Source organism: Dermacentor albipictus, chromosome 2 (assembly GCF_038994185.2).
Source record: "Dermacentor albipictus isolate Rhodes 1998 colony chromosome 2, USDA_Dalb.pri_finalv2, whole genome shotgun sequence".
In the NCBI taxonomy this organism is placed as follows: domain Eukaryota; kingdom Metazoa; phylum Arthropoda; class Arachnida; order Ixodida; family Ixodidae; genus Dermacentor; species Dermacentor albipictus.
The window spans coordinates 87,564,631-87,591,475 of record NC_091822.1 but is presented as its reverse complement, the minus strand read 5'-3'; the positions used below and the strand labels follow the sequence as shown (position 1 = coordinate 87,591,475).

The 26,845-nt window shown below is 53.1% G+C and overlaps 1 protein-coding gene across 6 annotated transcripts in view; it reads right to left on the bottom strand.

The window, feature by feature from the left end:
* LOC135900944 (serine-rich adhesin for platelets-like) overlaps positions 1-26,845 on the bottom strand; it is a 213,448-nt gene that overhangs the window by 173,051 nt on the left and 13,552 nt on the right. For 2 of the 6 annotated variants that reach the window (XM_065430562.2, XM_065430565.2), the window contains exon 1: positions 16,239-16,846. The exons of 1 other annotated variant lie outside the window; for it this stretch is intronic. In XM_065430562.2, coding sequence (XP_065286634.1) covers positions 16,239-16,786 — 548 coding nt within the window. In that variant the 5' untranslated portion in view covers positions 16,787-16,846. Of the gene's footprint in view, positions 1-16,238; positions 16,848-26,845 lie in introns of those variants that run through there. 3 more of the 6 variants (XM_065430563.2, XM_065430561.2, XM_065430566.2) reach the window with 3 other exon arrangements.

Sequence of the window (26,845 nt, the reverse complement as noted above, 5' to 3'; positions counted from 1 at the left end):
TGGGCCTATAGTGTGAATGAGTGTTAACGCGGCCTAGTACAGTTCCGAGAAGAAAAAATAAGCCAGTGAAAAAAAACGGAACACCTGTTTAAATTAGTCATAGTAAATGACTTAATTCTGCTTGAATGAAATTAAAAGCTTTGTGCCCCGAAAAAAGGAGCGTAGAACTGCCTAAATAACAACGAGCTAATGCTCCTCTTGAAAAGCGGCTTTGCACTACAAAGGCAATGATCTGTGGCCGGACTCAACAAGGATAGCGTTCGCTCACTCTTTCGTTCGGGCTATTCACTTACATCGACAATCATCGTCGATGGTTTCTGCCAAATATTTTCTAGCTATCTTTAGCTATATTTAGCTATTTTCTAGCTAACATGGTACCGAGCACTGAAGAATAATCTCTGTCGAGCCAGCATCAAGACTCAAAATCAAGAAATCTTTGTGATCGCGTTCGAGCGCTTTCCAGCGTGGTTTTCTGCTTCAAATGCCAAGCTTGTCGAAATTGTCTAGTTTCTATGAGCGTCTTCGTGGTCGCCTGCTCGCGTCCGCTTCAACACCGCGTTGTCGGAAACATTTATAAATGTCTGTAGCATTTCTCTATTCTCTCTTCTCCGGCGTCCCTCGTGGCGGCCAGAGACACATTAGACAGATTTAGCATAGCGTACGCTATACCATAGCGCACGCTAAAAAATAGCGGGTCGTAACTGCGCATGCGCTGAACGCTAAACGAAATAGCGGGTATAGCGGGCGTACGCAACGCAAACGGGTTAGCGTTTTGCGGGGTTTGCGGAGTTTGCGGAAACATGGCGGCGGTCCCGGCTGCCCGCTTCGAATTGAATTTGGCGTTGATTTTGTAAAATGCACTTCGTTCGTAGCAAATGACTGTGTACACGGCTTTCGCTTAGTCTCAGGCCGCTTCGGCGACAGAGTATTATGGATAACCTCGTGGTGTTTTCCAGATCGCTTCTCGTTTCGAACGAGTCGAAGCCTAACGAAAGAAACGTTCGAGATGGCAGTGCCACCTATCGCTACAGGTCCGAAATAGCCGCAACGACAGCATATGACCTCTGAGATCCGAAGATATCACCGGCCAACTAAATCTGTAGAAAACGTGCGCTGTTTAGCGTACGCTATATCATAGCGTATAGCGTACGCTATAGTTACGTACGCTAAACTAAAACTATCTATTAGCGCTTGCTTCCGAGCCAAATAAACGATACTGTGCTACATGTCGCGATGAGGAACGCTCCGATAGATTTTCAGTTCTTTATAGCATAAGTCACAACTTAGTACTTATTAGAGACTATTAGCAGTGCCGTATTACGGTACGGTAAGCGCGGTATACGGTACGGTATTACCGTTGCGTACTAAATTACCGCAATAGACAGTTTTAGTATAGCGTACGCTATTCCATTGCGTACGCTAAAAAACAGCGGGTCGTCACTGCGCATGCGCTGAACGCTAAACGAAATAGCGGGTATAGCGGGCGTACGCAACGCAAACGAGTTAGCGTTAGCGTTTTTGCGGGGTTTGTGGAGTTTGCGGGAAACATGGCGGCGATCCCGGCTGCCCGCTTCGAATTGAATTTGACGTTGCTTTTGTAAAATGCACTTCGTTCGTAGCAAATGACTGTGTAAACGGCTTTCGCTTAGTCTCAGGCCACTTCGACGACAGAGTATTATGGATAACTTCGTGGTGTTTTCGAGATCGCTTCTCGTTTCGAACGAGTCGAAGCCTAACGAAAGAAACGTTTGAGATGTCAGCGCCACCTATCGCTACAGGCGCCAAATAGCCGCAACGACGGAATATGGCCTCAGAGATCCAAAGATATCGTCGGCCAACTAAAATTGTAGAAAACGTGCGCTGCTTAGCGTACGCTATTTTATAGCGTATAGCGTACGCTAAACTAAAACTGTCTAATGACCGAAGACGTTTTAGCTGCGTGTGCCGCTCGATGCGTATGGTAATCTGATAATGATGATAGCGGCTAACATTGGGGCTTTTCAGAGTACAATAACTATGCGCTGAGCGTGAAATATTCATTTTGACGAATACTAGAATGCTTTAGCTTGTTCATACACGCATTATTATTTACAGAAGGGCCCGGCTACGGAAAACTTAGACGCCAGTCACAGGGCCGGCAGCGACATCTTGTGACACTTCGTCCTGCAACACGTGAAACCTTTTGTTACATAAGTGTTTTTATCTTATCAATACATAAAAAAAGGGTTTGTTTCTTGTAAATTGCACCGCTGCTGACAATTTACACCGGCAGATAAGTAGAATATAATTAGTTACTGCAATAAAAACTCTGCGTCCCCTCTAAGTAAAGTCTGCATCACTAGATGGCGCCACCTACCTGTCTTTTTTTATGCCACTGTTTACTTGTTACCACTTCGTCGCCCCGCAGAAGGTGGTTTAAAGTAACCTCTTGTCTTGGTATTACCATGGTAAAAAAAAAAGCACGCGAGACGTGGACTCTGTGGCCGACATCAGCTTCCCACTGTTTTGGCTTGGTGCAGCTCAGCTCGCGACACATGGTGCTAGCCGAGCCTTACCGACTCCTTACAGCTTCGTATGCCGTAGGGAAAGTCATTCGGTACGGTAAAGTTCGCGCATGCGCAGTCCTCGACAGGTACGGTATTACGCACTTACCGTACCGTATACCGTACTTTCCGTAGCACCGCTAAAAGTCCCTATTCTCGATCGATAGACACTTCCCAGATTCAGCGTATAACTCGTTCCTCAATAGGGACTTTTAGCGGTGCTACGGAAAGTACGGTATACGGTACGGTAAGTGCGTAATACCGTACCGGTCGAGGACTGCGAAGCGCCAACCTTACCGTACGGAATGACTTTCCGCACGGCATACTAGACGGTAAGGAGTCGGTAAGGCTCCGCTGGCACCGTGTGTCGCGAACCGAGATGCACCAAGCCAAAACAGAGAGAAGCTGATGACGGCTACAGAGTCCACGTCTCACATGTTTTTTTTTTACCGTGATAATACCAAGGCAAGAGGTTACTTAAATCACCATCTGCGGAGGGACGAAGTGACAAAAAGTAAACAGTGGCATAAAAAAAATAACCAGGCAGGTGGTGCCATCTAGTTATGCAGAGTTTACTTAGAGGAGACGCAGAGTTTTTGTTGCAGTAACTAACTATATTCTACTTATTTGCTGGTGTAAAGTGACAGCAGCGGTGCAATTTACAAGAAACATACCCTTTTTTATGTATTGATTAGATAAGAACACCTGTGTAACAAAAGGTTCCACGCGTTGCAGGGCAAGTGTCACAAGATGTCGCTATCGGTCTTGTGACTGGCGTCTAAGTTTGCCGCAGTCGGGCACTTCTGTAAAAAAATAATGAGCGTATGGACAAGCTAAAGCTGCCTAAAAGTATTCGCCAAAATGAATATTTCGCGCTCAGCGCATACTTATTGCATTCTGCAAAGCCAGAATGTTAGCCGCTATCATCATTATCACATTACCGTACGTATCGAGCGGCACACGCAGCTAAAACGTCTCCGGTCATCGCTGTAAATTAGTACGGAATGGTAACACTGTACCGTATACCGCACTTACCGTACCGTAATACGGCACTGCTAATAGTCTCTAATCACTTCCGATGCGGTTGCCCCACGCGGGAAGTACACGGGGCGCCTATAATTGGTTAGGAGCGACGCGGAGGTGTCTGTTTCGGATGCTCCCTTCACCTGCTGCTTCTGTACGTTCCAACACGTTATTCTGCTACCCCAGAGCCTAACACACTCGATAGCAGGTATATGGACACTCCGGGCGAATTTCTTGCGTCGGCACCGCCATGTTTCGTACGAAGTCCAAGTGCCATGACATCGCGGCCGCGCGCCGTGTGCTGTGGGGTGCGAGTAAAAACTTGCGAGTGCGAGCTGAGAAGGATGGTGGCTCGATCTCGTGAGCGCATGGGAGAAGCACGGGGAGAAAGTGCGCCCTCTTCTATCGCGTGTAAACCAGCAGGGGACGGAGGCGTTTTACTCTGGCTGCGGCTGCACATGGGGCGGCCGCGCGGGCCCCGTACGTATTGAAATCAATCTGCGCTAGGCACAGGGTACAAAGTCTAGGTGTACCTAGGGATGATAGCTTCATGTGCGCTGTGCTCCCGCCGGTTCGCGTTGAAACGAATCGCAGTAGGAAGGACAATTCGCTCGCTGCTGCTGCTGCTCTTCTTCGACGAAGCCTTTTGACAGCGAGTGTCCGCAGTCATCGAGTGAGATGCGTTCATGTGTCCCTGTTCGCGCGTCGTAATGTGCTGGTTAGTTTAGTTAGAAGCGAATGTTTACAGCAGATTATGCAGCTGATAAAATGACTAACTTTAGTTAATATATATAACTGACTAATAATTTGTTATCGCAATCAATGCTTCACCTGTCGGGAGAAACGGACTTTTTATTGCATTTATTTGTTTTGCTTTCAACAGAGGCGCTACATTTATTGCGATAGCAATCATACGGAGACACCAAGCGTATTTCTGCCTTTGCCGTCGCCCTCCGTTTGTCCGCCGGTTCAGTATGAGCGAAAGCGTGTGAGGGTGTCCCGGTGAACGCGGTTCAATCTTGCGAGAGAGTGACTGTGGAAAGGAAGAGACGCTCTTTTCTGCAGCCCATTAGGAAGCACGACTCCGCGCGTTGGGGAAGGGGCGGGGCACTTAAAGGTGAAAGAAAAAAGAGAGAAGGTCGAGGTGATTGAAAAGCTCGGTACCGTTAGGTACCGCTGTCAGCGGTAGCAATGCGGTGCATTCACAATGTGCACGACAGGCCCGTGTCCGCCAGGAACGTAAGAAGGTGGCTGAAGGCGGAGCCGCGGTGCCGACCGGGAAACAGCAGCTGGGATGCCGATACCGCTGGGAGTCCAAGGCGTCGGAACGAGACGTGGACAGAAGCCTTCTTTTTGGAGAAGACGGCACAGGAACAAAGTAGATGGTCGATTGTTTCGTCCTCGCCGCACACTGAGCAAGCCAGGGATGAAGCCACGCCTTCGCTTTAGCTCCGGGATGCCGCCCAAGAACAGCCGATCCGGAGCCGCAGCACGAGAGACCGCTCCTACCTTGTGAGGCCGCGTTCAGGAAGTGGACGGGAAGGGTGACCGCTGGCGACGCGCCGATCCGGGTGGAGCACCGTCAGGTGTCGCTGAAACGTGGGCCTTGCATAGTCGAAGACGGTTACAGTGGTGCTAACTGGTACAGTGGCTTGGTGTGCTATCTTTGCCAGGGCGTCAGCCTCCTCATTCCCCTGAACGCCAACGTGAGAGGGGGGCCACTGCAGCGACAGCTTCAAGCCACCCGAAACAAGGGCGCGAAGATTTCTGGCCAGCAGGGCAACGCCAAGGCCGGCGGTCTCCGGTCGATGAAGAGCAAGGAGCACCGTTCGCGAGTCGCAGAGGATCACAACCGGGGAATTCGGCTGGTCGTCCACCAGCATGTCCACAGCCGAATGGAGGGAAGCCAGCCACGCGAGCGAGGAACGCTGCCCAGATGATGTTGATGATGATAGTGATAAAGAAAGACGCTTGATTCTCAAACCCGTGAGGGAGCACGGCGAAGCGTCGTCAGGCGAGAGGGAGTGGGAAGAAAACATGAGAAAGAGGGAGGATGTGGCCTAATAGACTCCACTATGCGCGACAGGTGGCAGTCCTCAGTAATGTTGCCAGCGTTGTAGCGGGCGCTTCATCATCATCAGCCTGCTTACGCCCACTGCAGGGCAAAGGCCTCTCCCATACTTCAAATACCACGCCCATGTATTAATTGTGGCCATGTCATCCCTGCAAACTTCTTAACCTCATCCACCCACCTAACTTTCTGCCGCCCCTTGCTACGCTTCCCTTCCCTTGGAATACAGTCCGTAACCCTTCATGACCATCGGTTATCTTCCCTCCTCATTACATGTCCTGCCCACGCCCATTTTTTTCTTGACTTCAACTAAGATTACATTAACTCGAGTTTGTTCCCTCACCCAATCCGCTCTTATCCCTTAACGTTACACCCATCATTCTTCTTTCCATAGCTCGTTGCGTAATGTTAAATTTATGTAGATCCCTTTTCGTAAGCCTCCAGGTTTCTGCCCCGTACGTGAGTACTGGTAAGACACAGCTGTTGTACACTTTTCTTTTGAGGGATAATGTCAACCTGCTGTTCATGATCTGAGAATGCCTGCCAAACGCACCCCAGCCATTCTTATTCTTCCGATTATTTCAGCCTTATGATCCGGATCCGCGGTCACTACCTGCCCAAAGTAGATGTATTCCCTTACCACTTCCAGTGCCTCGCTACCTATCGTAAACTGCTGTTTTCTTCCAAGACTGTTAAAGATTACATTAGTTTTCTGCAGACTAATTTTTAGGCGCACCCTTCTGCTTTTCCTCTCTAGGTCAGTGAGCATGCATTGCAATTGGTCCCCTGAGTCCACTGAGTCCACTTAGCAAGGCAATATCATCAGCGAATCGCAAGTTACTAAGGTATTCTCCATTAACTCTTACCCCCAATTCTTCCCAATCCAGGTTTCTGAATACCTCCTGTAAACACGCTGTGAATAGCATCGGAGAGATCGTATCCCCCTGCCTGACGGCTTTCTTTATTGGGATTTCATTGCTTTCTTTATGGAGGACTACGGTGGCTGTGGAGCCGCTATACATATCTTTCAGTATTTTTACATACGGATCGCTTACGCCCTGATTCTCTAATGCCTCCATGACTGCTGAGGTTTCAACTGAATCAAATGCTTTTTGTAATCAATGAAAGCTATATATAAGGGTTGGTTATATTCCTCACATTTCTCTATCACCTGATTCATAGTATGAATATAGTCTATTGTTGAGTAGCCTTTACGGAATCCTGCCTGGTCTTTTGGTTGACAGAAGTCTAAGGTGATCCTGATTCTATTTGCGATTACCTTAGCAAATACTTTGTGGGCAACAGACAGTAAGCTGCTCGGTCTATAATTTTTCAAGTCTTCGGCGTCCCCATTCTTGTAGGGTGTCTATTCTAGTGGAATTTATAAACTCCAGCAGGCTTCGCAGCGCAGGCAGCTGGGGACACACCGGGAACAGCAGGTCAGTCACTGTGGCCGCTAGAAGGCCATGGCGTCTGTAAGTGTTGATCACCGTGAAGCGTTCCTGCGCCAAGGATGGGCAGGCACAGAGAAGGCGCTCCAGAGTCTCGGAGTCCCCGCACCTCTTGCAGGCAGGTGACGTGACGCGGCTTTTGGCGTACAGCCGGGCCGCAGTCCAGGTGCAGACAGTCCGCAAGCGCAGGAGTGTGGAACGGTCTCTTCTGGAGAGGCCGTTCTCTGGAAGCGGCTTGGGGGCCCTGCCACTACCCAATCGGGGGTCCGGTTAAATGGAGGTGAGGAGGCACCGTAGCCGATGGCTCATGTAGTCCGAAGCCGCTACCGCTCTGGTAACCGGGACTACATTGTGATGGGAAGCTTTGGCGTAGGTATCCGCCTCCTCGTTACCCGCTACCCCGACATGTGAGGGCAGCCAGTGGAAGGATATTCGCATTCTGGCGGTAGCTAGAGCCGTTAACTTGGCAAGCAGGAGCACACGTGTAAGTCCTGCCCGCCGTGGGTTCACGAGGGCCCGGAGCGCTGGCTTTGAGTCGCACACCACCGCCACCGGCTGCTGGGGAGGATGCTCAGCAAGGAGGACGGCAGCCAGGTGCAGCCCCGCGAGCTGAGCTGCAGTAGAACTTGCTGTAAACGGGAGCGTACGCTGTCTGTGACAGGCGAGAGCTGGAACTGTGCACGCCGCTGCTGCCGACCCGCTGGGGAGGACTGAACCATCCGTGAATACCAGCAGGCGTCCTTCCAACTCCTCCTGGAGCTTGCAGGCTGACTCCTGCTGCAGGGCTGCGGATGGTGCTCTCCTCATGGCTATCCCCTTGAGGGAGAGATGCATGTCCGGATGTCCGCGATGGGGAGGAGGGAGAGCTACTGCCACAGGTAGGTGGGGAACTGTCTCCTTATGGAGGCCGCACAGGCTGCCCATACGTGATGCCGGCAGGCTCCTGAGCCGGTCTAGAAGAGCCTGGCCGTCTGGTGCGCGATGTAGCCTGTCAGTATGCCCCAGTCCCCGTTGAAACATGAACAGTGACAGTTGCCATTCGCCTGCCTCAGCCAGTGTTGGGGCGATCTTGGAGTGCCTTGGAAGCCCCAGAACATTTCTGATGGTCGTCCTGTGCAGGACCTCTAGTTGCCCTTTCCTAGCCTGCGTCAGGGAAACCAGCGGCAGGGCATACAACAAGGACGATGTTGCTGCAGCCTTGTTCAAGCGCAGGGCCCACTTGGTGGAGCATCCTCGGCCTCGTTGAAGGAGTCGGCCCACGGCTGCATGTACTCGGCACACATTGGCGGTGAGGGCCTTAGTAGCCGGGATCCACGTCAGCCGGTGGTCTATGATGAGGCCAAGGTACGTCACTGTCTGCTTCCACAGAAGGGGGTTGGTGCCGATTCTCAACAGGTGGACGCTGAGGCGGGAGACAGCCTTCGGGTGCATCAGTAGGGCCTCCGTCGTTGCAGGAGAGACGGTTAAGCCGATGCTCCCCGGGATTATTGTCATCGCGTCCAGGGCTCCCTGTAGTGATCTCCGGACGGCTGGAAGGCACCGCCTCTGTACCTGGACCCAGAGGGCCACATCATCGGCGTACATGGAACAATGTGTGTGGTACCGGGTGTCTGCCGGTAGTGTGGCTGGCAGACCTGCCAGGGCTGCATTGAAGAGAAACGGGCTCAGCACCGATCTCTGCGGCACGCTGGTGGCGATGGCTCCAGGGGCGCTGAGCGCCTGGTTCACTCGTACTCGGAACGTTCTTCCCACAAGGAAGGCAGAGACAAAGCGCCTGAGGCTGACAGTGATCCCGAAAATATCTAATGAGGCTTCAGTGACCACATGGGGGAAGCTGTAAAAGATGCTCTGCATGTCAAGCTGCACGAAAAGGGCCACGTCACCACTGTTCTTTGCATCCTCCAGTGTGGCCACGACGTCGGCGATGGAGTCGGTAGTGCAGCGATGGCGCCTGAAGCCGGTCTGCTGCTCCAGGAAGTATTGCATCTGCGCGGTGATCCATTTCATGCGTGCCAGGAAAATCCTCCATCGCCTTACAGATGGCAGAGGTGAGAGACACTGGCCTGTACGAGGAGGGTGACAACGCAGCTTTCCGTGGCTTAAGGACTGGCGCCACCACCGCGGCGAGCCAGCTGTCCGGGAGAGCCCCAGTGCTCCAGATGGTGTTGAGGTACTCCAAGAGACTATCTTGCTCTGCATCTTACAGGAACCGAAGCATCTGGAACGTGATTCCATCGGCTCCTGAAGCGCTCCGTCACTTGCTTTGTCCTAGGGTGGCCTTCAGCTCATGCACCCGGGTGGGCTCGCAGCAAAGGGCATCAATCTGCTCGGGCACCCATTCCGGGTGGTGATAGGCGCGGGGGAGGTACGGAAGCCCAGCAGCTGCCGGAGGCAGGACCCGCTGTACCAGGCGCCTGATGGTAAACCGGTCGGCTAGTAACTCGGGCAGAGTAGATGCGGGGATGCACAGGCAAATGGCTGCGGAGAGCACCTGGCGTTGTACACGAGGTCCTATCAGCAAGACCCTCAGCAGGCAGCAGGCACGAGCTCCATCCGGCGCCCTGATGATCGTGGCACAGATGCCCAGCTTTGGCGCCTGCATTGCCGGGTGTGTCGTCTGCAGGCGGCGTCGATGCGACGGTGTTCCGTCCAGTGCTCTGCCTCATTGGTTCACAATGCCCTACGTTCAGCCCTCCACCTGGCAGCTCGTAGCTGGAGGTGCCGAATGTGTGGTGCTGGTTGGCCCTCCTGCGCAGTCGACCACACTGTGGCTCTGCGGCCGCTGTCCGCCACAAGCTGTAGAAAGTCTCTGGTACTGGTGTCCTGCTGGCGTAGCTTAGGGAAAGCACTCCAATCGACAGTACACGCGCATCCTGGGGGTATTGCCTCTGAACGGGGCCAGCACGATAGGGAAGTGGTTGGACCCTCAGGTGTCTGGCTGCGGGGTCCAAGTGTATCGGCAGCCCTCAGTGGCCAGGCTCACGTCAATTGCCGCGCTGACGGCACGGTAAGTGCGACGCACGAAAGTGGGAGCCCCGGTGTTCAGAATCTTCAGACCCAGCTGGTTAACAACGTCCACAAGGCTGCTACTTCGCCCGCAGCAGCGGCGACTGCCCCAGATGCTGTGGTGAGCATTGATGTCTCCGCAGAGGACGAAGTCTCTGCAGGAACGTCAGGCTAGCTGCAGCAGGCACGTCAGATCTCAGGGCCTGCACGGTCGGATATACACACTGGCCACGGTGGTGTCAATGCTTCCAAGACGCACACGAACAGCACAACATTCGAGTGGTCCTCCATTCAGATCCGCCACATCGACCTCAGCTTGCGGCACACCCGCCCGCACGCACACCGCGCAGGGGGGGGAGTCCCTGTGGATGTTCTTCGTGGAGACAAGGGGTCGCCGCGCAGGGTTGCAACGTGCACGAAGTGCAGCTGCTGTAGCCCACATAGCCAGGTAGGCGCAAATCATCTGCAGTGACGTACACCTCCTTCAAAGCAAGTACGTCGTAGTCGCTTTGTAGGAGGTGCAAGGAGAGGTCTGCTTGTCGCCGCCGCAACGAGTGCGCGTTCCACTGAAGCACGCTCGGCCGGCGGCGGTGGTTCGCAGCTGGGGCGTTAGCCATGGTGGCTCTGCTGAGGAGACTGCCCACCTGCCTGGAGGCAAATTGAGCGCAACTTGTTGTCGAGTGGAAGTAGGTCAGCAACGGAGCGCAGAAGAAGCCTTAGGCTGGTGGCCCCCGACTGCTGCTCAGAAGTGTGCCTGGACGGCGCCATGTCAGTTGCGGCTGGGGGTGCGCCTGCTGCCTTTGCCGAGGCCGCATTGCAGCCCGGCTTATCTTGGCCACGCCGGGTTCCTTTCGACAAGGTGCTTTTGGCAAAGCCGGTGGCCACAGCTGCACAGCTGGGGCGCGCCGCCGATTCCAGTGCACGGACACCCGAAGCGATGGGAGAGGCTTGTGTCTTTGTGGAGGAGCGCATAGCTGCTCGAGCTTCCCGGTGAGGCATGTGGGTCGGCGCTGAAGCCTTTATCATGGCTATGCGCCTCTCAGCCTGACACAGCTTACATGTAGGGGCGTCGGCAGCGTGCGCGCCTACACAGTGGAAGTACTTTGGCTTGGCTGTGCACTGGTGATCCCTCGCATGCTGACCGCCACAGCGCAGGCACCGCTCCGGCCATTTGCACGCCACCATCACGTGGCCATAGCGTCCACACCGCCGGCACTGCAAGGGCCGGGGCCGTGACGGCAACCGGAAAAGGAGGATGCGGGCCGGCGGGCTCGGGGCGGCGAGGCGCAAGACCAGGGTGCGACTGCTCCGCTTGACCGCAGTCACCGGCACGACCGAGGTCACTGCCGCCAACAGGGCCTCGTCGGAGAAGTCACCGTTGTCGCCATCTACCGTGCCCGTGCTCTGGGAACTGTGTGCACGGAGACGAGCAGTGACAGCAATCCCGGCCAGCTCGGTCGTAGCCAGCAGCAACTGTAGCCGCGCGGGTTTTGCGGCGTCAGCCACCACAATGTTCATTTCCGTATTCACACGCACCTCCTGGACTCCAGGCAGCGCGGAGAGCGCTTTCACGATGGCGAGGAGATATGTTCGGTGAAGCGAAGATGCCGCGGATGCCGGCTTGAAGAGCACCGTGCCAGCGACACTGGGTGCAGGCACGCCAGCCCCTGTGGTCCCAGCAGCAGCAGGAACTGCCGTTAGGCGGGAACCAGCATCGTCACCAGGCAGCCCGGCAGCAGGCATTGATGCCGCAGCTGGTCCCGAGATGTGGACGGCAGGGGCGACACCAACGGCAATCCCTTCTCGTGTTGATGCAAGCAGGCGCGGTTTTTGCTTGCGTGAGATGACATTTGTGAAGATCTCTTCATCGCGGAGCTCCGTGGCACGTGGGCTGCTCTGGATTTGCGTTGTATTGTCCGTGCCGTCGTCTGAATGTTCTACAGAGTCCGCCGCCTGCATCACGGCGTTTTTTAGACGGGCGTCTCAGGAGGGGGTGATGATTCGTCAGAACCGGTCGTCGCTAGCTCTCGCGGGGCGTCGTCGTCGCTGTAGGACTCGCTCGGGCGCGAGTGCTTGCGCTAGGACGAGGGGTCGATCACGTGTTTATCGTCATTCGAACCCGGGAGTGGAGCGCTCGATAGCTCGCTGGCATCCGCAGCTGGGCAAGCGCTAACGGTAGCACTCATGATGGCGGCGGAAGTTACGGAGTTCGGCAGAAGAACTGGAGTGTTCGGCGTCTCACGCGGTGCGAGAACCCACGCAGCAGCAGGCAGGATCAGCGAGGCAGCGTATGCACCGGCGTCTGCGGCCGTGTTGCGAGTTGGCGTTTCGGTGGTGAAGCTTGACACTCAGTCACGGCTGGCGTCCCTCGTGCCCCGGTGTCGTAAGCCACCGACGCTGCCGGAGCAGACTGCGGTATCGTGCCGGTAATCGTGTCAGCAGCGGATGATCCGCGTGAACGCTTGGGCCAGTTGGCGGCCGCGCAGAGCCGCCGTGCCTACTCCTGGCGTTGAAGGGTCTCCACGCACTGGGCAATCATGTGCCAAAGAGACCGCGGGCGCGCAACGCTCTCCGAGCGCTTGTGCTACCTTGAACGCTCACCGGACCGCTGTGTTCCTTTCACAGTTGATACCGTGGGGGTGGACGTGTCTGGCTCCATCGTTGTGGCCGAAGGGGTGGCGCTATGCGCTAGCGTCGATCAAAAGCAACTAGTCCACGTGTGGTCCACTGTGTCCCACCAGTTGGCAGCTCGAAGGGTGCGGTGGAAACACCGCGCACTGAGAGAGCGGGGACGCGACTGGCGTCGCGGAGAGGGACGTGCAACAGCAGAACGCGTTCCGGCTTGACATCTTCCAACGGCGGTTCAGACAAGACTCCCGCCCAGATGCGTGCCCTGTCAAGTGGCGCGCGAGGCAGGGGGTCAAGCGAGGGAGGCGGGGCGTTTCTTTCCGGCGGCTGCTAGGTAACCGCTACTACCAGCACGAGAAGGCGTTGATTATTACCAACACCCTCTGTCAAGAAAATTAAGAGGATGTTGCTATGTACTCGATGTCCTCCTCGCCCGTCGCTCCGTACAGAGTGGAGACAATCGCCGCGTCCGCTACGGCGTTGGCCACACGAATTGGGGAGGCCGTAGCAGGCGCATAAGTACGCGTTGCCGGCACTCGTTTGTCTTGAAAGCGACCTTCAATGTGGCCGAAGTGTGCGCCGGCGCGGGTCCCATTTTCAAAGCGATCTGCGATGTTTGCAGAGTGCGCATAGTGCCGGTAGCTTCGTATGCGCTGCACTTTTGACGTTTAGTTCGTGACAGATGCACGGAGGTCAATTGGCTAGCGGTTGCTGCCGCGATTCTGAACTCCAGCGTTTTCACAGACAGTTTCCGCTGCCATCGAGCGAAATGTGTTAATGTTTACTTGTGCGCGCCTGACATCGTGCTGCTTAATTTAGTTCAAACACGATGACACGCTAGTTTGTTTGAATCCATGATAGATTGTGTAAGCGCGACTGAAGAAGGACGTAGAAAGAAGCAGACACACAGACAGCGCTGTCTGTGTCTGTTTCTACGTCCTCGTTGTGTCACGCTTACACATTCTATAAGTGTTCATTTAGTTAGTAAGAGAATGTTTACAAGTTTATACGGCCGATAAGACTGCTATCCTTACTTCATACCGCTATTTACTAATTTGCTATCGCAAACAGTGCTTCGCCTTTCGGGCGCAACTGCATTTTTTTTTAAATCCATGTAATACCATGACTGCTTGTAAAACTATCATTGGGTATTGCATACCATTGTCACTATCTGCTTATGAGGCACGCCGTAGTGGGGGAATCCGCTAATTTGGACCACCTGCAGTTCTTTAACGTGCACCTCAATCGAAGTACACAGTTGCTTTCGCATTTCGTCCCCATCTAAATGCGGCCGCCGTGGCTGGGATTTGATCTCGCGACCTCATGCGTAGCAACCCAACACCATAGCCACGAAGCAACCACGGGGGTTAATGGCTGCTTGTAACGTCGCCGCTACTTGTAACATCCGTTTTCTTCTTGCTGTCTTCGTCATGTCGTCATAATCGCGTCATCGTTATCTCCGTCGTCGTCACACTGTCGTCATCGTCGTTGTCATGATGCAGTTTTCGTCATGCGACGGCCGTCAGAACTTCATCGCCTTCGCGCTGTCGTCATGCCATCTTCGTCATGGCTTCGTCGTAACACCGTCGTGGTCGCGCGGTCATCGTCCCGCTCTTGTGATTCCATTGTTGTGATGCTGCTGTCACCATCGCGCCGTTGTCGCTGTCGTCGTCACACCATTGTCCTTGTCACGATGACATCAATCCATTATTATCATGCCATCTTCGTCATGGTGCAGCCGTCACAACGTCCCCGTCGCGCCATCATCGTCGTCGTCACACTGTCAGGGCGTCTATATACCGTCGCTGTAACACCGTAATTGTTGCGCTGTCGTTGTCTTGACGCTATAGTCAGTCTGTTGTCATGCATATCATTAGTCGAGCGGACGTTGTCACACCGTGGCCGTAACACCACTGTCGTTTTGAAGTCATCATCGTCACAACGTCGGTATTACGTTGTCTTCTTTACGCGGTCATCGCCATTCCATTGTTTCTGCCATCGTCTTATTGCTCGGCGGCGACACGGATGTCTTGTAACACATGTACAGCAATCGCTACTGATTGCGCGAAGAACGGAAGTTCAAGTTACCTAACGCTAACTTGGACGCTCAAAAGGTTACGTTATGGCTCAGAATACGCTACGGCTTCTCCAAGCATTCTATCGATTGTCCACAATTTCAGAAGCACGGCTTGATTATACCAAATTGCTGCAAGTGAATCGCGCGCTCAACCGTACAAGCTTGACGCGGAAAAGGCGAAGTGCTGGAAGGCGATCCGACCTGTAGTTGAAGTCGATGAAATACAGTGTCCTGAGCGAGTTGGGGCTGTGACAGGGGTGGAGTTATTGGGCAGGGCACTATCGCGTCACCCCTCACGTGAGGGAAGTAGGAGGAGTGTAGGCGTTAAATTTTCTCACTGCACTATCTCCTGGATTGAGCCACAAAAACGGCTAGAAACACCAAATACGTAACAGTGGTGATTGCTCGCTGAGGAAGACTGTAATAAAAAAAAAGTGTCCTACAATAATTGCGATATTCCCTAACGGAAAATATTAGCGCAGCTGTATACATGTTTTCATTTCGCGATATACTGAGGCAGAGAATTTGGGACCGAAATCACCGCACCGACTGGCACTGGGCCAATGCAGTCATCGCCTTTGCAGAGGGCGACGCATTATGCGAACGCTGTCATGAGCGGCATCAGAGCCAGTTGTGGAAGACGACGATGACAAAAGCGCGAGCAATGGCACGAGCGCGTTGGCGTGGCTACGCGAAGGGACGCCAACGCTCAACCCAGGAACGGGCGCACATAAAGGCCGCCCATCATTCAGCGTTTTCTTGGCGTCGCTCGGCCAGCTCGGCGTCGACCCCGAGGGAGGCGCGTGCAAGTGACACAAGATCTCGCTGCTGCCGCCGGAAGCGGCTCGATGAGCACAGACCAATCAGCGCTGGTCCGCTTACCGCGCGCGTGGCTGGACGCTTTCTCTGACTGCGTTCATGCAATGACGCCGAGAGACGCAACGCCAGGAAACGCCGGTAAAAACGCTGCATGTGGGGCGTCCTTAAGAGCTGCGCTCTAAAACAGGAATGAACGCTATCATGTCGCAAAGCTTGAAGTAATGACGATAAATTAATGCAGATATGATTGCTTGCGCCTTAAAGCCGTCAGCGACAAAGAGTGAGCGGGGCCGTCTGAGAATGGGTTGGTAGATACCCGATATATTGTGTGGGGAATGACTGACTTCCTTTGCTAAAATTGGTACTACAGTGCACCGGCTGTCATGAGATCAATGATGCACTTCCGAAGAATTCGCCAAAGCTACCGCCTTTGATAGTGTGCGAGACGAAATCTACTATCCCAAATATTGCAAAATATTTCTCCATACCGTTCATCTAAAGTACAGAACCGTATATCTATAGCGTATGCAAGCACCGTGCGATTTAACCGACGCGAAAGCTTGGTCTCCTCTACGGTGACGTGGCTCTCACGATGGGCCGATTTCAAGGAAGTGGTTTACCTTGCGAAAAGATGACCTGTACTTCGCAGGAGGTGCTGCCCGAATGCGGCGACCGAGGCAGGGTTCTCAGACGTAGGCGGGTACCGAATCCAGCGAGAGTACGCGTGAGAAAGCACAGTCTCTACACAAAACGTACCACCACTGACAAGAGAACACTTCTGAATGATAGGGTATTCGTCGGAGAAAAGAAGAAAACGCGCCCCAGCTCGCGGCTCGTGAGCGAGCGTGTCGTGTGCAGCTGCTCGCGGCGTTCGTGGACCACGATGGCCGCTTGCCGATCGAACACCGGAGCAAAGCGAGAGGGCCGCGATATTGTGGCGATGCCTTTGCCCGATGCTAATGCCTTTCGGCGTTTTGCGCGTTCCTGAGTGACCGCGTTCGAAGCTCCGCCCGGGGTGGAGCGTGTCTTGACCAAGGACGCACGAAGATGGGCGTACGAAGACCTCGTCAGCTAGGAGATTGCTCAGCACATGTGCCGCGCTTTCGTGGCTTTTACCCTGTCGGGATGCCATTCGCCCTTTACATTTGTGGTTGGCAGTCCTATGCATGGGAATGGCTGCTACAGACCCTGTTGCCCAGCAGGCAGTTCCTGCAAAAGCGCAGTGCAAGTACACAAATCGGGTGAGCGTTGCTGTGTATGGCGCTTGCGATACTCTGTTGCCCAGCAGGCAGTTCCTACAAAAGCGCAGTGCAAGTACACACATCGGGTGAGCGTTGCTTTGTATGGCGTTTTCTACTCGATGGTGAGCGCGTAATTGTGCCATGCAGAGTTAAAATTCTCATACGCGGTGACTGGGGACGCGTCGCGCTATACGCTGGTTCAAATTTTGTGCTGTAGAGAATGTGGCTCAATGGAGGAATAGAAGAGCTGCGTTATGAATGGTGCTCAAGGCACATGCGTGGCGTGCTAATGCGTCATACGTGTGCTTATTTCTTCACTCCCGTGATGGCAGTTCCTCTTACATTTAGGCAGGAGCTCTCTGTCGCAAAGAGTTCTCGCCAAGTGCTGGAGTGCGCATTGGACATAAAGACGCATGACGCCATTACGGCCTAAGTGTCTCGCGTATAATCTTAGTCATAAGGTGCATAACAACCTGGCGCATTTGTGCTGTGAAACATTATTCCCTCTGTCTAACACACTTTCAAACTTGAAAACAAATTTGTTGTGTGCGAAGTGGTATCTGTAATAGGTGCCGCTGTACAGACTCGAGACTCATGAACATACTTAAGGTTATAGACTAGGGACAACTGCAAACCGAGATGTGATCGAAAACGAGAACTTGTTGGATGACACTCGCTGTCTCTATCAATAATTTTTTTGACCGGTCCCCCACACTGAGCGTGTGCCACCTTTTCCAAGGTCATCATCATAAGTAGCAGAGCATGGCTGGCGGCAAAAGACGACGACGAACGCTCGAGCTCTAAAGAGGAACATCTACACTGTGCTTCCCGCTTCTTCCGCTAGCCCACAGACCGAGCTTGGCGTAGTGACGCTGCGCCTCGCCGCACGACCATCCGGAAACAGGACCATCGTTATTCAAATACATACGCAAAGGACACTATAGTGCCACCATCTTGACCATGGCACGACGCCACCACGACGTGCCATTATCGCCACTGTGATCGCCAGGTACGCCATCTTAACGTTGGCCACAATTGGACGCTGCTGTCCCCTCTGCTGCTCCCTTCTCTATTGATGCAGGTACAACTGCCTCCTGTTCGCCTGCATCGGCGCCTCGCAACAGCGGCTCGAGCGTAAAGGTTGCCACAGCCTAACTTGCAGCTTGTCAGTGAAGGGCGCAACGCCAACGGGTACCGTGAATCTTCAAATAAAATGATGGAAAGTTGCTGCTTCGTGGTAGCAAACCATTCTCTGTGCTGTTTCCCTGGGCCTAGCCCGAAAAATGCCAGCTCAGCTGTGTCCGAACGCTGCCGCTTGCGGCTTAGCTAACGGTGTCATCATGTCGACCAGTCAGTCAATCCCGGAGTAGTTTGATATCAACTACAGACGCCGGGCCGGACCACTCGACTTGGCGAGAGCCTGGAGTTGTCCAACGCGGAAAATCCGTTTAGTGGACTACGCCTCAATTCGTGGACTCAAGCATGCGTCAGAGGACACGTGGCTGCGTTTGTTCGGGTACTGTAAGGCCGCGAAGCGTGCCAATTCCTCGACACGTTATCGCTCGACGCAGCATCAGTCTCTATGGACAACGTGGTCGTCTCCCGTTTAAGCCGGACGCTTCAGGCGTTTTTTAGTAATGATCCGTATGATCGCCGGCCGCGCTTTCACTGACGCATGCAGCAGCAATTTGATTCGTGGACGCGTACTATGCTGAACTAAGCAGTCGAGTAAAACGCCACGTCTACCCATCAGAGTTGGTATCGAAGAATGGCTACGGTGCGACAAACTCGCCCTTGGCCTGTGCGATACGCGTTTCTAGGATCACTTGCGTACGGAGACCAAATTGACCTTTGCTGAAGCATGTACACTTACCCCCGCATTCAGAAATGCATCTTCATTCTAAGCCCATGCTTGACCTGATTTAAACGACGCCTGTCGTCAACGCACCAAAAGAAACGCAATGAGCGTCTTCGGCGCGTTCGTATAAGACGTCATTCATATCAAGTCAGGCATGGGCTTCAAGTTAAGACGCATTTCTGAATACGGGGTTAGGCGCATCAGGCCGAGGACGCTGACAAAAAATTAACGGCAGTCGCAACTTGCCACACAACACTCCCGTGGCGCACAACACGACGCTGCGAAGTCGCTACAGTTTTCTCGGCGCCTTTGCGACGCCTTCGAACGCCGCGCTGTGCTGCTGGCATGCGAGCTCTGCGGCTGCTCGCGCCATCTGCACACTCAGGACCCAGTGTTCAGCTCGCCTTGCAGGTTTTGTGCGAAGGTAAGCGTTAAACGCTTGTACAAAACTTGAGGAAAGTTGCGTGGCCGTTAGTACGCCAGCCAAAGTGATCTTCATGGACATCGCCTAGATAATTCAGTTTTAAGTCGACGCTGGAAAAGAAGTCTGATATTCCAATCCACTGCAATCCCCACGCTTCCTACCAAGCTCGGAAAGATTGAGACGCTCGTCCATGGACCCGAAAACCAAGCTCTGGGTCACTTGGTTTCTACTCGTCCTGACTTTAGCGGCGCGGAAAGATGAGCTACCTTTCAGTCTTGTCAATGATTTTCTCTCTACGAAGAGAAGACTACAGTGTCAACACCGGCTCGCGTCGGGCTCCGTAGTTTCGTGAGTTTTTTAGGGTGTTTTCAACAGAAAACGACAAGAAACGCTTTCACCAACTTCCTAACGTTATAAGGACCGCATCGACGCCACCCCCGTGGAAATCCGACCACCGAGGGCCCCAGGAGGATTCTTGAAAGTTTCGTCACCCCGGGTGAGCCGCTAACCCTAACCGGCGGTGGCAGCCGCTCGCTTCGCCGACGGGGATTCCCGCGACGGCACTTGGCCTAACCATGGTGAACGAAGCGACTACGATCGTTGACCCCCTCCATACAACTTCCGGAGGACACGAAGAAGAACGCATGGACCAGACTACCGAACCGGTGAGCCAAGAAACTCTGTACCATAGCACCGTGAGAGAAGATCTCAATTGGCAATCCGTACGAACACAAAAGCAACGCAAGCAAGAAGCCTTGGAGAGGCGACGCGGTAGTGTGAAGCCCCAAGACCCCGAAACTACCACTAAGACATCAACAACGCGGAGAGTCGCTAGACCTCCGCCGCTTGCGAAAAATGACTACAAAATAATCATTCGTCCAAACTAAGGTCTGCCATTAAGAAACGTGCTCACTGATACACTTGCACGAGCGATCATCGACGCGTGCCACAACGAGTTCACGGATGACAAATTCATACTGAGAATCAACCCGGGATCCAACATAGCCATCCTGTCGACCCAGTACGAAGAGGTCGCCGAAAAAGCAAGACACATCCACACCTTAACGCTTAGTGGCAGAAATCACGCAGTGCGCGCATACACCGCTCAAGGAGAAGGCGCCCTCAGAGGAGTGGTACATGGAATACCGCTGCACACAACCACTGAAACCCTCATGGCCCACCTCAGAGTGAGAACACAAGGCGTGGAAATCCTTACAGCCAGGATGATCGGTGCCACTCAAAGTGCAGCGCTTACCTTTATTGGTCCCCATCTACCACGATTTGTGTACTACTACGGAGGTGAACTCCGTTGCTACCCATTTCGACCGACGCTCCAAGTCTGCAAGATCTGCAGGGAAAAGGGACACCGTACCGACGTGTGCCCAAACCCAGACCGACCCATCTGTAGATTGTGCGGACTGTTTAACCCAACCGACGGACACAAATGCGAGATAAACTGCGCCTCGTGCGGGGAGGCCCACCCAACCGGTGACCATTCGTGCAAGCAGTCACTCAAACCGGTTCGACGCCGACCCACACCATCATCAGCCCCGATGAAGTCGAAAGCCCCACGATGGTTCGCCTCGGAAGACGAAGAAGAGACCTACAGGGCGGACACTCGCGGCCGGCCGGTCAATACTGAGGAACGCTCCCGCTCCCAATCCCGCTCCCGCTCCCGGTCAGCGAGCCGCGAGCATCGGGCACCACCGACACCCAAAAAGAACCCGTCGCCTCTGGCAAGGAAGCAGAAGCCTTCACACGAGGTAAGCTGGGCGGAAGTCGTCTCTCCCAAGCCACGAAACACATCCACACCGATCGCAGAAAACCCAGAATACCAGAGAGTCACTGAGGAAAATAGACAGCAAAAACACCGTCTAATCGACTACGAGCACAAAATCGAAACTTTAATGAAAAGAGTAGCCATGCTTGAATCGGCACACGCTGCGACCTGTGAGCGATTGCCACAATCTCAATTACCACAGCTAAGCACTTTCACCGGACATCCGCCACTACAAACACAACTGCTCCCCTCCCCCCAAACAACACAGCCAAAGCAGCCTCAGGCGCACTCACCGTCTGAGAGCAACCTGGTAACCCAGGACCAAATGCAACAAGCACTGCAACAACCACAACAACAAATAATACAACAAATACAGCAACAATTTCAACAGTTCTTTAAGGAATTCCAAGAATTAAAGAAATACGTTAACGAATCCCTAACCAAGGAACCCAAGCGTAAACGAAAAAGTAGCAAAATACCCTCTCGACAGATCACGGTAGCATGCTAACTTCCGACACAGACAGCACAATACCCTCTAAGTCCCATCATGGCCCGTAAACCTCAAATGGAAACCGAAAGCATCACGATCTGGTCTTGGAACTGTAGGTACATTAAAAGCAAGCACGCATCCCTCTCGCTATACGTACAGGTGGCGCTAGTACACCCGGATATTATCTGCTTGCAAGAGGCGGGAGAGCAACTGAAGCCAATTATGGGGTATAAAATACAGTACGACCCCAGCTACCGTAGTGTGGCCACGCTCGTCCGCAAAGATTTGGCAACAACCCTCACAGTGCTCCCCGGTGAGGAAATCACACATCTCATCACCACGATATGGCCTGTCAAGAAGGGAAGACCTAAACAATTCGTATGCAACGTATACAGTCCCCCCCGCGACAGAAAGGCTGACTTCGCGTCATTGTTCCGGCACCTACAGCGAATGCTGGAGCACCACGATCGCCTAATTATAACCGGAGATTTCAATGCAAAGCAGAACACGTGGGGCTACTCGAAAGCAGACACCAAGGGCGCCAAGCTCTTAGAAGCCATAGAGCGCCACGAATACACACTAATTACAGTGCCAGGTACGCCTACTCGAATAGGAAACAGTGCCAGCAGGGACACGACTCCTGATCTCACCATCACCAACGATACCGTGGGAACAAGCTGGAGGGTCCTAGACGACTCACTGGGTAGTGATCACTACATTATCGAAATCACCAGCGCCTCGGCCAAACTACGCCGACCCCTAGGGAAGGCCAAAATTACAAATTGGCCTAAGTTTAGGGAGAGGCAACAGCTCGATTTAGATACAAGTCTGCCCTTCCCGGAACATCAAGGCCGCCTAACGACGATCAAGGAGTGGGCCAAACGCATCAAAGAATTATATGACACCAACACCAAAGTCTACCAAACCGATACCGACACGCCGGCAATCGACAACCATCTAATACACTTATGGGAAGCATGCAGAGGCCTCACAAGAAGATGGCGCAAACAGAAGCTAAATCAAAAACTTAGACTTAGGATTTCAAACGTCACTAAACAGGCCAACGATTATGCCCTGAAGGTTCACAGGGACAATTGGCGCACGTTCTGCGATTCGCTTAAAGGCACGCTAAGCACCAAAAAGACATGGAACATACTCCGCAGCATCATCGATCCTTCAAATACCAAAACAGAAACAAACATAACCCTACAAAAACTCGTTGGCGAATATCCGGGAACCGAGGATGAACTCATACAGGAACTCCAGCAAACGTACACGGGAATCCGGACCGGGCATCCGAAACCATACCCTCAATATCCGGGAGCTCCGAACGAGATACTTGATGCACCCATCACGTATGCGGAGGTATACGCGGCAGCACAGAGCTTCAAGAAAAACATGGCACCGGGCCCCGACGGGATCACCAACGTCATCTTGAGAAACCTAAGCGATGAAACCCTGCGAGCCTTTACAAAGCAGCTAAACGAAGAAATATGGGCACTGGGCGGAACATTACCCGAGGAATGGACTACAGCTCACATAGTCCTTATACCCAAACCAGGAAAACCGCGCAGGCTCGATCAATTAAGACCGATCTCGCTTACGTCTTGCCTAGGCAAGCCTCTTGAACGAATTGTACTCACTCGAATAGAACAACACATGGAAGAACATGGACTACACCCCAATTGCATTGTACGGATTTCGGAAAGGCATGTCATCACAGGATGTCTTCCTCCTCCTTAAGGAAGAGGTCCTCAACCCACAACCGGGCAGCAACAACAACATACTCCTAGTCCTCGACGTAGAAAAAGCATTTGATAATATAGCACACGAAACCATCCTAGAAGGCCTCGCCGCCATAGGATGCGGAGAGCGAGTATACCATTATGTCGTGGCTTTTCTCAGCCACCGCAAAGCTCGCATCGGCATAGCAGGCGTACAATCGGACATATATGATCTACCGCAGAAGGGTACTCCGCAAGGGTCAATATTATCTCCTTTCCTCTTCAACATCGCACTTAGAAAACTTGCTTTACAACTGGAAAACATCCCAAAACTCGGATGTGCCTTCTATGCCGACGATATCACACTATGGGCAACCAAGGGTTCATACGGCGACAGAGAAAACACGTTACTCACAGCTATCGGATACATCGAGTCATACCTAACCACAGCAGGAATGAGGTGTGCCCCACACAAGTCGGAGTACCTTCAAGTCCGGCCTAAGCAAACTAAGGAACATCGAGCCCCGCCAATACATCTCGAGATTGCCGGGCAACCTATAAAGCGCGTCCCGACCACACGCATACTAGGTATGCACATCCAGGAGAACAACGACATAAAGCTAGCCTCAGAGAAATTAAATCACGTTATAAGAAGCACCACATCACTCATCGCCACAGTAGCGCGCAGCAAAGATGGTTTCACAGAGGACGAAACCTTAAGACTGGTACAAGCCCTCGTCATCAGCCGCGTCACGTACGCGCTACCGTATCAAGTCAAGCGCAAAAGCGAGACAGAACGCATGGACACTCTTATAAGAACCGCGTACAAAGCGGCCTTACAGCTACCGTGAAGCACAAGCACAAAGAAATTCCTAGCGCTAGGCGTATACAACACCTTTGAGGAGCTAGCAAGTGCCACGCTCATAGCGCAGAGGGAGCGCCTCAACAAGACTCAACAGGGAGACACCTTCTTCAACGGCTAGGGTACCCGCTGACACCTCAGTACTGCAAAGAAGAAACACAACTCTTGCCTAACCACATCAGAGAGGACATTGCAGTAGACCCTATCCCCAAGAACATGCACCCCACCCACAATCAGGAGAGAAGAGCAGCGCGTGCCCGCATGTTGCACAAACGTTGCTCTCTTTTGTTTGTTGCACAAACAAAAGCTCTCAATAAACTCCAGGCAAGGGACTGGCGCCGCCTGCAAACTAACACATACCCACACTTGTCTCGTCTACACGCAATCTACCCAGACAGTTATACGTCCCGAACATGACCCCGGTGTAGCAACCACACAGCGACACTCGCGCACATAACAGACAAATGCACCGACCGTCCGGGCGACGCAATTTTGCCACTAGTCACAACACACACACTCACTACGTGGTCTTGGGAGGCGAGACTCTCCGAACTGGACCTGGGAAGCCAACTGGCGACCCTCGACCAGGCCCGGCGAGCCGCGATCGCCAGTGGAGCCCTGTCAGAGGGAACCACCCAGGAAGAAACCGCACAACGGTTTCTGCAATAATAAAGTTTCTGCTCCTCCTCCTCCTCTGCGAATCTTCTTGGAATACCGGCAATACTAGCCCTTAGCGTTGCCAAGTTACTTGTCAGAGTACAAACCACCAAGGCATTACGGCCAGCCAAGGTCTTACGCGAACTAAGCACTCTGAAGGACGACTATAAGGTTCACCTGAAGCCAAATATCTAACCATCTGTTGAAACACGTTTGAAGCAGTGTCGTCTGCTCCACGAAGCGGCTTTCGGACAGGAGGAGGAAGAAGTCGGGGTAAGCGCGCATGCCAAGCAGCACGCGTGCGTAAAAGAGAATGAAGCTATATTCGAGCAGATGCGCTCTCTTGCACATATGGGAATCAATGTACACTCTGAGCTTGTTAACGCCAATGAGTTGGCCCATGACTGTGCGCGAGGTCTTACACACCGCGGCGGTTCAGGTGGACTCACGGGCGGCGACTTAGGGCTGTATAGGGATTCGCTTCTCACCTTCCACGAAGTCTTGACACATTATCAACTTGCTCGGCGGGCCTTTCCGCTACCACACCCTAAACTTAATAGACCACAATCGTCGGCGTTTCGCATGCTTCAGACGGGGTCATTTCCCTCCAGGGGCAGATTCAGTCACTTCGCGCCTAACGTAGAACCCCACTGTCCAGACTGTGGGGAGGCGTACTGCTCCTTGTCCCATATGCTCTGGCAATGCCCTGCGTTACGCAGCTCATCGCTAACCACTCTAACCGACTGGGAGGCAGCCCTTAAGAGCGGCGACCTCTCAGAGCAACTACGGGCTGTCCAGAGGGCCTGCGACAGGGCGGAGGACCACGATCTTCCGACCCCGACGTGGGTGCGGCCCGCGACGGCTACGGGGACTCCCTGAAAAGGGGGGTACCCTAACGCCGGTTCCTCAGGACCATTAATAAAGTTCTTTGTCTGTCTGTCTGTCTCTTGCCCGAAGGCTTTGACCTGTGCCTACGACAGAACCTGCTCGCTTAATAACAAGGTCCTCGCCTATTTGTGTAGAACGAGGGAGCAGCGAGTTGGACTTGGACGGATCATGGTGCAGCTGAAAATCTCTAAGGGGTCAGCGCACAATCCTTGTCAACTGGATGAGCGACCAGATCGACTTCAACGATTTCAACTTCGTGTGGCTCCAGATAAACCGTCAGTGTTATGGGAAGGGCCTGAGTGATCTCACGATCATCAATGGTGATCTTCATGCCCAGTTGACCGAAAATCATGTCGTAGCTGACCACGAGTGCGTACAAGAATCTGAAGACCGGACCAGAAGGGCCAAGTACCTGTTGCGACACCATATTTTGGGGCTATCTAGTCCTCCAACCGCCGTTACAGATGTCCGTATTTCTCTACACTCAATACTGTCTACCAACGGGCTGCTGAGAATAGAACCTTAAGTCAGTGCCCCTAACGTTCTCGTACCAAAACTGCCCACATTAAACCTCCTGTCGTGCGAGGGATAGTAATATAGTGGCAGCCTTCTTGGGGACATGTTCCGGCAATCAGTGCATGGAAATATCCGACACAGTGATGGTGACAGGTTCCGTTATCTCCGTTCTCTGATGGACGGCAGGATGGTGAAAGCTATCGCGTGGATTTTTACCAGCAAAATCAGCTAAACTGACGCCGTTGATATTCTAAGGACCATTTTGGGAATGCCAAGGATATTGAGACAAAATATCTGGGGAACATGAACACTCAGTCCAACGAGGAAAGACGTCTGCTGCCGCCAAGCGGCTGATGTCTTCGGCGCAATGCTAGGGACATCGGGACAAGAACGGCCACTGCATGCTCGTCAGCTGCACCCATTGTGCAGACAGACATGCTTCGTCTACGTACCCTAAGACAAGATTTCCGGCAGTCACTGTTTGAAACAAGGAAATATCTAAGTAGTCCTACGATACGTTCTACACAACTAGGCCGAAAAAAGGCGGCGCAAACGGACACTGACCGAGCATGACTGAGAGGGCCAAATCTCTGCGCATATATGTTCGAGGTATTCTAGGTAGCAGCAGCCAGCGTACTTTGTGAGGCAAGGATTATCGCGAAAACGAGAGCTCCGTGTCACAGGTGAAGTTTATTTGATCGCACGTGTCATTGACCAGTAGAGCTCCAGTGCACTACACGACGAAAATTGGTTACAACAGCTGTGTAATTAAGTTTTACGGGACTTC